Below are 13,903 nucleotides of genomic sequence, written 5' to 3'. Positions count from 1 at the left end.
TGTCCCTGCTGACCTTCTCCTGGTACTGACGCCGGGAGGAGTCCAGGGACTGGATGAGGGCGGTGGCATGGCCGATGAACATGGCGTAGCAGGTGGCACCCACAATCATGCTGAGCATGGTGAGCCAGACGTCCGACATGCCCACCGGGGCCTGCCGGCCATACCCGATGCACAGCATATGGCTCATGGCCTTGAAGAGGGCGTAGGAGTACTGCTTTCCCCAGGAGTTGTTCTGTGGACAGATGCACAGGTGGGCAGATGGGGAAGGGGTAGGCCAAGGAGAGGCAGGCCCTTCTCTCCAGCACCTAGAAAAGCCACACCCCTCCCCCAGCCTAACCCCCAGTAGCTGGGGCCCAGGCTCCCAACCTTGCTGTCAGCTGAAAACCTTGGTTGAGGAGCGAGGAGGCTCGGCAGCCCGGGGTGACCAAATGAATCCCTCACCTAGGCCATTCTCTGGCAAGGCAGGGAAGGCAGGGCTCAGATTGGGAGTCCCAGCAAAAGAATGGGCTCAGCCTAGCCCCTGGCTGACGTCTCAGCCCCTGGGGCAGCCTGGAGTCTCCCCAGTAGCCAGGGCTCCCGGCTGGGCCACCCCGCTGTCCTGCACTTGCTGAAGCAGCTCCATCCCTCCCACCAAGCTACTGCCAAGTGAAGCCCATTTCCCCACTGACCTCAATTATAAAACCAGATATGCTTCCCCTGGGGGGACAAGCTCAGGCAGACTGAGCCAAAAACACTGTCCTCATTTTGGGTGAGCAAAGTTAAAGAGCTGCTGAGCTAAGGTGCCTCCTGTGTGAACCCAGCCTGCATCCAGCCAGGGCTGCGCCGCTTGTTACCCTCCCCTACCCCAAAGGTGGATGGTCGGAAACCCACACAATGCTGGGGGCGGGAGGACAGAGAAAGGGAGCGAGGCTCCTGGCTATTTTTGTCTGCAAAGCCAGTCCGTGTCTCAAGGAAGGCTCAGTGTGGGAACACTGGGCTTGGAAGGGCCACCTCCTAAATTTAGTGCCTGTGTGGGCCTGTCACCCACACACAGAGCAGAGTTAACTGCCCCAAATGAGGGGGCCACCAGGTGGTGACACCCCATGTCCCCAGTGCTCTCTGCCCACAAGGCGGGTGCATTAGCATTGATGTGGAAATCAACCCTCACGCATGACCCCCAGACTCTTGCCCAGAGCCCTAAGCACTACAGAGGTCACCAAGATTATTTCCAGCACCTGGAGGGAGGCACAGGAGCTGCCAAGTTCAAGGTCACTTTGACCATCCTGGACAGAGCTGAGCTAGTCTTGGGGTTCTCAGTTCAGACAAGGGTGGGAGGTCTGCAGGGCTGATGATCTTCAGGGGTGGAGGGGCCCTGGGCTCCCGGCCTGGGGGACAGGGTTGGGGGGGCAGCCCCCACTTGCCTCCAACCAGGGCTTCCGGCCTTACTGCTAAGCCTCTGGGGACCCAGAAATTCGATCCATTTGGCCAATTCATTTACACTTAACTCATCAAAATGCTGAAAGATGCCTCAGGGTCTCTTTCACCTCTTTCAAAGCCAGTTTTCCCACCCCTGGGGTCCCTAGAGACCAAACCAAACTAACGGATTGAGAGGAGGAGGCGAGGGTTCCCAGAGCCAGAGAAAGGCTCACAGGTCCAGGGGATCCTCCATCCTGCCTGGAGCTCACCCTGTCCCTGGGAGGCTGGGGGACCCTGCCCCATGGCTCTTCTCACCCACCCACAGGGTTGGAGGGGGGAGGGAGATCAGGCTCCATCTAACCAGCCTTCTCTGCTCAGGACCCCCACGCGTAACCAGAGTGTGCGTCTATGGGGCAGGGAAAGGAGGGGGGTGAGAAGGGGCAAGGAGGCAGAAAGGCAGCCCTGGGCTGCTGCTGCAGCAGAAAGCGGCAGCCACATGAGATCTGGGGTCTTTGTGGGCTGCCCACAGCGCCCCTCCCTGGCTTCTCTTTCCTAGGCTGTTAAAGGTTGTTCTGCCCCTGGGAGCAGACGTGTAAGAGGGCAGGAGCCACCAGCCCGGCCTTCTCGCACCTGGTATAATCTGAGGGAGATCAGGTCTTAGTCTCCCTGGTGCTGTTGGGGCCCTGGGGAAGCTTGGTGGAGGCTCTAAGGTGGCAGCGGCAGCAGCAGGGAGGCGGGGGCGCCGCCCTAACCAGCACTCGGTGGAAGGTCCTGCATGCCGCGACTCAAGGGCCCCACACGGGGTCTGCTCTGGCCGGGGCACCGTCCTCAGTCCCCCCCACAGCCGGGCCGGTGCTCACCACCATATTGTTGATGGACACCCAGCAGTCGTCGGGGAAGTCCTGCAGCATGGGCACCAGGAACTGCAGACAGCCGTCCCAGTGGCAGAGCAGCAGCATCATGCCAATGAGGTTGACGATGCGCACCACAGCACTCGCCAGGTCGTAGGTCATGTGAAAGATCTGCGGGCAGAGGGGAGAGAGTGGCCCACTGGGCAGTGGGTGGGGGGGCTGGCCTGGTCCCAGACCTGGCAGATCCCGCAGCTGTTTGCAGCCCCCCGCTGCTCTGCACACATGGGGCGGTGCGCCCAGCTTGGTGCATGCCTCAGCCGTGACGAGGAGAGAAGGCATCAGGCCAGACACTGGGAGAAGCAGCCTGCAGGCAGTGGGGCCCCAGAGGGATGCCATCTGGGATCCGCATGGATGCCGAGTACCTCCCATGGGGCGTCCAGCTGCCCAGGCCAGACACATGAAGGGAGGGCCTGCGGGGTCCATGAGGCCCAAAGTGGGCAGAGAGACTGCTTCCTCAGCTTGCATGGGCTGTGAGGACAACACGCAGAAGAGCCAGCCCGCCAGAGGCTTCTCAGGGGACCACCGTGGGTGGTCAGGCCAGGCAAATGGTATTTCCCTAAATCCGTCACTGGTCTCTCAGTAGACCCCAGGGAAAGCGGGCTCTGCCTAAGGCAGCCACGGAACTGAGGGGGAGCCGTATCGACACACAGGCTCCAAGTTCCCACAGTCCTTGATCCCAGACCCCACTCCTGCCCGCTTCCTAGCTGTGTGACCTTGAGAAAGTCCCTGAACCTCTCTGATCCTTTTTGCCTCATCTGGAAAATGCAATATAACTTCTTAACTTTGAGTGGGTTGTCAAAAAGATTAAATTATACATATAAAGTGCTTAGTACTAGGTATGGAAGTATTCAATAAATTGCAAACCATTATTAATTGATAAGTTGTTAATAATTAATCCTTCTGATGAGTTAATATGTATGAGAAGTAATACTTTCCTGTACAGTTTAATAAAATACAGCAGCCTCAACCCCAGCCCACGTCAGCCTCAACGCCAGCCCACCTAGCCCCCAGAGGGGCCCCAGGCCATCCCCAGGTGGATGGCCACCCATCCATCCCTATTCCTGTGGCTCCAAAGTGAGGGGCTGAAGTGTGGCTGGGCAGGCCCGAGGGGCACATTCCAGCACCCCTGCCCCATCCCCTCCTCCCAGAGCTGCCTCTTGGCCCAGTTTCAGCAGGGGTCATCCTGGAGACAGGATGGTGAGGGGACAGAGGTGGAAGGAAGTCTAGAGGGAAGCTTCTGGAAGTTCTGACCTTGCCTCTGGCCTGGGAGACTTTGGGGGTGCCCCACCCAGAGTTCTGGTCCCTCCATGTGACTCCCAGGTAGACAGCCTTCCTGGAGAGGGGCTTTGGGCAAAAACTGGAGACTTGTCAAATGCCACAGAGAGCTAGTTCAAGTCCATTTCAGATGGGGGAAACTGAGACCTCAAGAAACAGACTCTAGATATTTCAACCCCTGGCTAGTGGTCTTTTAGTAACAGCCCCGTAGCTGGTGGTAGGATATTCTGATACTTGAGACCTTAGTTTTGCTTTCTTTTTTAAAAAAAATTATTATTCTTTTCGGCCGTGGTGGGTCTTCGTTGCTGCGCGGGCTTTTCTCTCCAGTTGTGACGAGCAGGGGCTCCTCTCCAGTTGTGGCACTCGGGCTTCTTGCTGCAGTGGCTTCTCTTGTTGCGGAGCGCAGGCTCCAGGCGCACGGACTTCGGTAGCTACAGTGCACAGGCTCAGTGGTTGTGGCTCCCGGGCTCTAGAGCACAGGCTCATAGAGTTGCGGTGCATGGCCTTAGTGGCTCCACAGCATGTGGTATCTTTCCAGACCAGGGATCAAACCTGTGTCTACTGCATTGGCAGGTGGATTCTTTACCACTGAGCTACCAGGGAAGCCTCTTAGTTTCCCCTTCTGAAATGTGGGCTTAGCCTGGGTCTTGGTCTGGAGAAACCGAAGATGAATACGTCTTGTCCATCACCCCCTGGGTTGTGCCCACCTGTGGCCCCCTTAGTAGCATGACTCTGGATGTACCAGCTGAAAAGACGAAACAGAACTTGGACAGTTTCATGAACCATGGCAGCTCTAGCTTGTCCCATCGCCCCTTACATCCCTGGGACAGAGGGACAGTAACACTGTACCTGCCGGGAGGCACCCAGTCCCTCATTCATCATCTCTTTCAAACTCACAACAACACTTTGCTGAAGATGTTAACCCATTTACACCCAGGCTCAGAGAAGTAAAGGGACTTGCCCTCAGTCATGGTGGCAACAGAAGAGGCAGATTGGAACCCAGGGCTACCTGAAAATTCTTAGACTGGTCCAGGGCAGAAAGGGTGGTTTTCAGTAACTCCATTTTGTAAATAAAGTGAAAATGTTAGTTGCTCAGTTGTGTATGACTCTTTGTGACCCCATGGACTGTAGCCCCCCAGACTCCTCTGTCCATGGGATTTCCCCGGCAAGAATACCGGAGTGGGTTGCCATTCCATTCTCCAGCGGCTCTTCCTGAGTCAGGGGATTGAACTCAGGTCTCCTGCATTGTAAGAAGATTCTTAACCATCTGAGCCACCAGGGAAGCCCTACAATTCAAACCCAAAGTGACCAAGTGATGTGGCCCGATCCACACTGCAAGCTGGACCTCAGGTGTTTCATCCTGGAAGCCTGGCACACAGTGTAATACCATAGACAGAGCTGTGTGCCCAGCAGCCTAGCCCCAGTGGGGCCCATATCCCAGCCCCAGGGCTGTCAGCATGCCGTTGCCTGACTAAGCTGACATATCCCTGTGTAAGGAGAGGTGGGTACTAGAGACCAGGCAGGGCAGGCAGCTCCTGAGGACCAGCGCCCCAGATGCAGCTCCAAGGGAATATTCCACTTATGTCTCTTCAGTACCTGCTTAGGTAAACTCAGTAGCTCCATGACCTTCGACTCACTAACCTTTCACAGTCTTGGTCGATAAGGGTGACACCAGCTCCCCTACTCTGGGGGGAGGGGGAGGGGGAGTGACATGGAACCACCTAGTCTCAGAGATGGCTAGCATCTGTTCTCACCACCCACCACCCCTCAACTACAATAAAGCTATATATCTGCCCTCACTTCTCAGGGTTGTTCAAGAAATTAAACTGGCTAAGAAAGTGCTCCGGGCCATACAGAAACACATAGGAGGTGGAGTGGGGACAGCATCATTACTATTAAGTTCCTTCATTTCCGACTCTTATGAACTGAATATCTGTCTCTCCAAAATCCGTACACTGAAGCCCTAAACCTCAATGTGATGGTATTAGGAAGTGGAGCCTTTGGGAGAGGATTTGGTCATAAGGGTGGGATCCCCATGAATGGAGTTAGTGCCTTTTTAAGAAGAGACATATGAAACAATATATGGCCACCTGAGGACACAGAAAGAGCATGGTTATCTATAAACCAGGAAGTGGGCCCTTACCACAACTTGACTACAACAGCATTCTAATATCCTTCCAGCCTCCAGAACTGTGAAAAATAAATATTTGTTGTCTAAGCCCATCAGCCTGTGGTATCTTGTTCTAATAGCCTGAACCATATACTGCACTGAAGAAAGCCTTGGACCAATTTTAGAAAACATCCCAGACTCTACAGCCTACGATAATGGCTCCTTCCTATGTCTTACTTTGGGTCTTAAAGACCAGATCAAGGTTGGCACATTTTAATGCAATGTCTTTCCTTTTTCTATCATCCTTGTTTTTCTTTTCTTTGTAACTAATTTTCTTCCAAGATCAGGTCCCTGTCTAATCTTGCCTTTATCAGGATCTCAGCAACAAGTACGCAGGACAAGTGGCAGGGTCTCCGGAACTGAGACGTGCTTAAGTGACAAAGGCAAAGGTGAGGAAGACAGTGATGGGGATGATAGGGGCCAGAGGTGCCATGAGGGTGTACGGTGGCATTTGAAAAAGGCCCCACTCTGGGCTTCTCTGGTGGCTCAGACAGTAAAGAATCTGCCTGCAATGCAGGAGACCCAGGTTTGATCCCTGGGTTGTGAAGATCCCCTGGAGAAGGAATGGCTACCCACTCCAGTATTCTTGCCTGGAGAATCCCATGGACAGAGGAACCTGGCGGGCTGCAGTCCATGGGGTCGCAAAGAGTCAGACATGACTGAGCAGCTGAGCATGCACACACTTGGCTTTGCAGAAAGGAAAAAGGTGCTTTTCCCTTCACGTGGCACAGACTCACGTATCCTCATACAAGAGTGTGGTGGTGGTGGTGGTGGCAGTGTGCCTCGTATTGGCTGAAGGGTGCAGGTGCTAGGAGGTCCAGCAGCGGTGGGTAGTGAGAGTTTTGGTGGTGTGAGGGGTACCGTGGATGGCTCTCACACACTAAGCTAGGGGCACCGACATGCAAAGTCTGAGCTTTCTGCAAAGAGCTGGGGGGGCACTTCCATTCAGTCTAAGAGGAGACCCCAGATAGTGGACACTCACCCCTCCCCCAACACTCCACAGCACCCAGGTGTGGTTCCTGAGAGCAAGGCTGAACGTTGCTGGGAGAGGTTGCTAAACACTCGTGTGTCCCCACTGTGAGCTGGGGCCACAGGCCACCTGCAAGTCAGCTGCACTGTGCAAATATTTGTCTTGCTCTTTATACCTCATTAAAACCCCCTTTTATGATGTTAGTTCTGACTCCAGGGATTGAGTGTCTTCATTTTGAGGGCCCCACAAGGCTTGCTAGGCAGGTGGCCTGGGCAATTCCCTCTCCAAGCCTAGCATGGCACTCAAGGGATGCTCCTACTCCTGCTCCCTTCTGCATCTTCTGGACCACAGGGCAGCATGTGTCTCCCACTGCCTCCCACAGTGGGCAAGTGCCTTCTCTGCTCTGAGCCTCAGTTTCCTCATGCCAGCTCCCAGGGCTGTCCTGGGGATCAGCTGGCACACAGGAGGTACTCAGCACATGGTAGTTCCTTTCCTTCCATCTTTTTCCCAGCCCTCAAAACAAAGAGCTGATTTCCTCAGTCCTGGGGAGAGACCAGAAACTGGAGTTTCTGCCAAGGCCTCTTCTTGGTTGAGTTCCCTCCTGAGACTCATTTCCTCCTAGGGAAGAGGGAAAACCTTCTCCCTGTGTCTCTGGAACAAGTGACCACATTAAGGACAGCAGTCCAGGGCCGGAGAGAGTGGATGGTGTGTGTGTGTGTGTGTGTTTCCTGGGTACCAAATGGAGGTGGCTGAGCTGAGCATCATGCTAGGTCCCTTCCTGGGGCTTGTAGAGAAGACCCACTCCCACCCCCCAGGACCATGCCTCTGGGTCATCCTGAACTCCCAATTCTGAGAGAGGTAGAAAAATTGAGCCCCAAAAGGAGAAGATATTTATCAGGGTTTACACGCCCCGGCCTGACCTTCTGCCTCCAGCCCCTCCCACCACTCCAAGATGCTGCCGAGGGAAAGAAGAGGCTTCTGGGATGGGTCACTGGGGTGCTGGGCCCTGCAAGGGAACATCTGAAGGGGGGTAACCATGGTTTCTAACAATAGCCTCTGTGCCTCTAACAAGCTCTCACCTCGGAGGGAGGGAAGAGGCTTGGCTGGAAGAGGTTTGGGAGGAAGATGCTGACCTAGATCACCCAGGATGGAGGCAGAGGCTGGCATCCTCGGAGACAATCGCCCACGCCTGCCAAGCCCCTCCACCTGCCCTGACTCCTAAGAGCCACCCAGGATGGAGGCAGAGGCTGGCATCCTCGGAGACAATCGCCCACGCCTGCCAAGCCCCTCCACCTGCCCTGACTCCTAAGAGCCACCCAGGATGGAGGCAGAGGCTGGCATCCTCGGAGACAATCGCCCACGCCTGCCAAGCCCCTCCACCTGCCCTGACTCCTAAGAGCCACCCAGGATGGAGGCAGAGGCTGGCATCCTCGGAGACAATCGCCCACGCCTGCCAAGCCCCTCCACCTGCCCTGACTCCTAAGAGCCACCCAGGATGGAGGCAGAGGCTGGCATCCTCGGAGACAATCGCCCACGCCTGCCAAGCCCCTCCACCTGCCCTGACTCCTAAGAGCCACCCAGGATGGAGGCAGAGGCTGGCATCCTCGGAGACAATCGCCTGCGCCTGCCAAGCCCCTCCACCTGCCCTGACTCCTAAGAGCAGCTATACTAACATTCAGGACCTCTGGACGGGAGGTTGGCCTGCGCTGGGCTGCGCTGGGCTGGGCTGGCCTGGGCTCGGGGAGGGTCTGAAGGCTGAGGGTCGGGACCCCAGCCTCTCAGAAGCTTTTCCTTCCCCACAGGAGGCCAGCTCCCCAGCCCCCATCCAGGGCCATGACTGTGTCCTCAGGACGACCAGCTAACGTGATCCTCGCCCAGGGAGGTTGGAGGGGGCCTGAGGCCCAGCCTCCGGGAACATCGGAGCACATGTGACCGGTGGGGAAACTGAAGTCCAAAGAAGGGAAGAGATGCGTGTGAGTCACAGTCAGTGGAGAAGACAGAGCCGAGTCTTCCCTGTGAAATACCTCCTTCCTCAGCTCAGCCTGAGATTGGAGGCCTCAGAGGGTCTCCCTGCTGCTTCCTCCCAGCCAAAGTGAAACTGAGAACAGCCCCAGGACTTGGGTAGGCTACTGAGAATCTGGAATCAGGGCTCCCGGGGCCAGCTGGGAAACCCCAATCCAATCCCAGGGGTTTAGTGGGAGCCCTTGGCTAGACAGTGTGCCTGGCAGCCACCAACTCAAAGTAATTTCCTTCCCAGCTGGTCGGCAAGATAAGGGTGTGTGTGTGGATGGGGGGCAGGGAGTCTTCCATCTGGCCTCCCAGGATCTCCCTTCCTGCCCATGAGAGCAGGTAACGTTGTCCAGTTCCAGCCCCGACCTGGGGCCTTTGTTCAGGGTGAGAGCCTGCCTGGCCAGTTTTGGGTAGCCCAGAGGGGAAACAGGCCACGGGCCCACCTTGCCCAGCCACTGGCAACTCAGCCAGCTCTCCCCAGAATACATGGTCCCCAGGGCCCTGGCATAGGTGAGGAGCAAGGTTCGCCCCCAGGGGTCTGGGGCCTGGAGACATGCACTGATGTCAGAGAAGGGAAAGAGCGACGCCTCTGCTTTGTTTTCCCCCATATTCCACAACATGTGGAATCTTAGTTCCCTGACCAGAGGTCGAACCACACCCCCTGCATCTCTGCACTGGGAGTGTAGAATTTTAACTACTGGGCTGCCGGGGAAGTCCTGACTCCTTTGCTTTTAATCCGCAGACTAGCGGTAATTTCAAGACACACAGAACTTCTGGGGTTTCTTGGGGACTGAGGGGCCCCACATGGTTCTGAATTTCCACCTGGGACAGAAACCAAGAGATAAGCCCATCAGGGCATTCCAGGAGGTTCACCTCCATCTTCCCTCGGCAGCCACTCAGAGCTGCCCTGGCCACCACTACCCTGAGCCCCCCCAGGCACTGTCCCCTCTTAGCCCTGAGTTCAGACCCACATGCTAACCCCTCTCTGCACCAAGTCCCCCAGGTTCCTCAAACCCAAACTTCCCAAAGAACTCACCCCACGCTCCTCCCCTCCACTGCCTGCCTCCCCAGTCTGAGCGGGGAGTCTCTCCCAACAGAGGGAGTGGTAACAGACCCAGCCAGCCTCCTTTCAGGCTGCCTGAGAACGTGGGAAGGGCAGGAAACTGGAGTCGGGAGACCTGGGTCAAAATCCTGCCACTGGGCAGCTGACCCCCTCACCCTCGGTTTCCTCTGACAAATATGGATAATAAATCCCGCCCTGCTGAGCTTGTCAGCCAGGTGTGAGGAACCAAAGAAACCATGGACAGAAAGTCTTTAAGAAAAATAAAGACCCTATAGAAGCAGGGGGGTTACAAGAAAATTGAGTGGGGAGGGGCGTCTATTAAACAGTTCTCTGCACCGGGCTTCACACCAAGGGTTTTGCAAACGTTATCTCTTTTAATCCTCGCAACAATCCACTGAGGAAGGGATGACTTACTCCCACTTTGCAGATAAGAGACTGAGGCTTGGGGGTAAGGCTGCCTCTTAGTCAGTCAGCCAGGATTTTAATTCAGGTCTAATTAATCCTAACCCCAAAGCCCACACGCATTTCACCACGCTCTGCAGGGATGTGGACCACACTGCTGGGAGCCAAAAGCGCTAACTGGACCTGATCCGGCTCTGCTAGAGGTCTGCTGTGTGACCTTGGACAAGCCATTGCTTCTTCTATCAGCAGAAATCATGCAAACTTTTCAGCCCAAAGAGAATTCCTGTCATGAAGGGATTCTGCCAGGCTGGTGTAGGCACTTCTGCAGCACAGGTGTTCATGACACCTCTGACCTCAATCTGCCAGTGCCCTAACTATCAGCCATGGGCACTGCTGCCCACAGCCCAGGCTGCTGCAGGGAGTGGGCAGGGGGCGGGGCTTGCTGTCCTGGGCATGGCACTTACGTCCAATCACACAGAGGTTCCAAAGAACAGGAGCCTAACAGTGAGCCGTGGCAAGACATGGCCCTCTGCAGAAGCTTCCCCAGGTGGGGGCCCACGCTGGACCCTGAGCCTGGTACTTCCAGGCTGGCCTGCCTGCTGCTGCCAGCCTATAGCCCTCTCTTGCTCCCATAGATGACTGCATTCAGCCCACAGATGAGTTAGGTTTGTTCGAGATGGTTTTGGCCACTTCGCTGTTTTACAATTTTTATGTAGTCTCTATAGCCAGTGCTCTGCCCAGGGCCCCTAGCAGCCCTTTACAGCTTGTGCTCACACGTCTCCAGAAACGCACCAGGCCTGCATTCCCTACAGCCAGCACTCAAAGCTCTTTATCAGAGGTCTGGCTCCAGGAAACCACTTTGCCTGCTAGCGCTGTCAGTGCCCTGAACCTGTGACTGACTGGTGAAGGAATATAAAACGCCCACCTCCTTTGCCCTGATTGGGACGAGTCCCAGGCGAGCTGCTGCTGCTGTGGTTGTTCAGTCACTAAGTCACGTCTGATTCTGGGACCCCACCAACTGCAGCATGCCAGGCTTCCCTGTCCTTCGTCATCTCCCAAAGTTTGTTCAAATGCATGTCCATCGAGTCGATGATGCCATCCAACCCCCTCATCCTCTGCCACCGCTTCTGCTGCCTGCAAGTTGAGGTCTTGAGGTGTGCTGTGTCCTGTCAGAGAGTGTCCCCTGAGACTTAGCTTGGTGTCAGCCTTGTTTGGCTTCCTTCTTTCCTCTCTATTCCTTTCCTTCCTTCCCCTGTCCCTCTTCTCCAATCTCTTACCAGATTTTCCTAGAAACACTTTCTCCCCCCCTAACACACACACAAATCACCTTATACAAATCCTCACCTGAAGGTCTGCACCAGAAGAGCCCAATCTAAGATAGTTGTCAACAAAATTTGCACCAAAATCCCCATTTCTGCTTCTTATGATAGATCTGTAGATCTAGAAACCTGGGCCCATACCATTTGGCTGCAGTGGCCAGAGATGAGCAGAAGTGCCTGATACAGATGGAAGATATGCTCTCCAGTTTTCCCCAGTCCACCACACTCCCTATTGTCCTTCAAATGGCCATTTTCATATGTTCTGCCAGGCTTATGAGTTTTCAGACCCCACAATAAAGTGCAGTGATTAACAGTACAAGCTATGGAGTCTAGATTTACCAATTAATAATTCTGTGACATTATATAAATCCCTTCATAAATCCCTTATCTAAATCCCTTCATCTTTCTATATTTCCTCATGTGAAAAATGAGTACTTACATGTACCTATTTGGTACCTTCCATGCTTGAAACTTAAATGGGATACTGCCTGTAAAGTGATTTGTGTAGTATCTAGCACATGGTAAGAAGTCAAGAAATTACTAATATTTGTCCTCTTGGAGGAGATGTGCCTACTACAATCCGACAGCCCATATCCAACTATTTGCTGACCCATCACTCCCCTCGGGGTGGGGAGGTACCTCTCCCCTGAAGAGGTTTGGATCTGAACACTCACCTCTTCCCACTGGTGAATATATCGAATGAGGCGGGAGAGACGCAAGAGGCGCAGGAGGCTGAGGATCTTGGTGAACCGGACAATGCGCAGGGCCCGGGCAGTCTTGTAGACCTCCGAGTCGATGCGTGTCTCCACAATGAGGAAGATGTAGTCCACAGGGATGGAGGAGATGAAATCCACCACAAACCAGCTCTTTAGGTACTTCATCTTAATCCGCTGCGGGTCAAGGATGATCTCTGTGTTGTCCTCCACCACGATCCCTGTGCGGAAGTTGAGGACCAAGTCGATGAGGAAGAACGTGTCCGACACCACGTTGAAGACAATCCATGGTGTGGTGTTCTCATCCTTGAAGAAGGTGATGCCCACAGGAATGATGATCAGGTTTCCTACCATCAGCAGCAGCATGGTCAGGTCCCAGTAAAATCTGCCCAGAGACACACCGGTCAGTCATAGGAGGAGAGAGGGAATGAATGACAGACCCCAAAAGAAAGCTCAAAGAGAGCAAGGGTGGAGAGAGAAGTCTTGAGAGCTTCCAAAGTCCTGCAGGAGATGGGCGCATGGGTACCGGGGCAAGATGTAGTGACTGGCATAGCGAGAGGCTCTTCCTTAGTCATCCTTAGGGATGCTTTCTGCCTGCCTCTCCATGAACTCCCCGATGACAAGCCTCCTACTCCAATCCCTATACCCCAGTGAGAGGCTGAGAAGCAAACTAAATAATGACATCCAGAGAGAGGTGAGAGGCTGTTTTAGCAGCAGAAGTAGTTCACCCCACACCACCCCCAGGCTCAGGCCAGGCTGCTCCATCCTCCCTGATGGTCAACTGTGGCTTGAGACAGGCTGGCAGTCAGACATGCCACAGACCGTGACCAGAGAACAGGGGAGGATCAGACGCACAGCGGGAGTCTGGGAGACTGTGGGCGTGGGATCCAGTCCCAGCTCTGTCACTAACATTGTGTGACATCAGGCCGGTGCCCTCCCCATCTGGGCCTGAGTTTCCCCACTGTGCAATGAGGTCTGCACACTCAGTCCTATAATTCGGATCTGGCCTTCTCCCACACTGGCTCTCAGGGTTGGTGCTGGGGGGCAGGTCTCCTGTTAGTCTATTCCCTACAGTCAGAAAACCTCTGACCATCTCTCTCCCCTAGAGGTTTGCTTCTAACACAGTGGTCAGGAAAGTCAGTGATATCTTCAAATGCAGGCAGGGTTGGTTTTTTTTTTTCTAATATACTTCAACAATTTCATTTTTTCCAACAAATAATTTATACTTAGCAAAGTAGATATTTTTCATGTTCAAGTACACATTTAAATAAACACAGATTGCACAATCAATACATTAATCACAATAAACTATTAGAAATATTTTCTCATTTTTTTTCTTAAAAAGTTTCCTTTAAACATTATTTGGTAGAAGGTACATACACTGTTTCAGTTAACTGGAAGTTTTTGTGATAAAAAACTGTTTTAAACTTTTATGAGAGTTGATGTTGTGTTCCTTTCATCTATACAGCAAAGTGATAGGCAGTGTTACTGGGGGATCTCAAGCACTACTCAGTGCAATGGAATGAGACCGGGGGCTTCCAGCGTCACTTCTCCCAAGGCCTCAAATCAGCTGCTAATACTTCCCGGGGGAGGTGGGGAGGGACCCTCAGGGTGAAGCCTCTGAAAGGTTAAGCAATATGAGGAGGTAAAAACTAACTCACAGGTCTCCTACCTG

The 13,903-nt window shown here is 54.1% G+C and overlaps 1 protein-coding gene across 1 annotated transcript in view; it reads right to left on the bottom strand.

Annotated features, from left to right (window-relative positions):
- Window positions 1-13,903, bottom strand: part of HCN4 (hyperpolarization activated cyclic nucleotide-gated potassium channel 4) — a 97,894-nt gene that overhangs the window by 4,809 nt on the left and 79,182 nt on the right. Inside the window, 3 exon segments of the mRNA XM_010831421.1 lie at window positions 14-232; window positions 2,256-2,417; window positions 12,190-12,613. Coding sequence (XP_010829723.1) covers window positions 14-232; window positions 2,256-2,417; window positions 12,190-12,613 — 805 coding nt within the window.

Source organism: Bison bison, unplaced genomic scaffold, assembly GCF_000754665.1.
Source record: "Bison bison bison isolate TAMUID 2011002044 unplaced genomic scaffold, Bison_UMD1.0 scf7180017864526, whole genome shotgun sequence".
In the NCBI taxonomy this organism is placed as follows: domain Eukaryota; kingdom Metazoa; phylum Chordata; class Mammalia; order Artiodactyla; family Bovidae; genus Bison; species Bison bison.
Note: the sequence above shows the minus strand (reverse complement) of the source record. Positions and strands in the feature narration are given on the sequence as shown.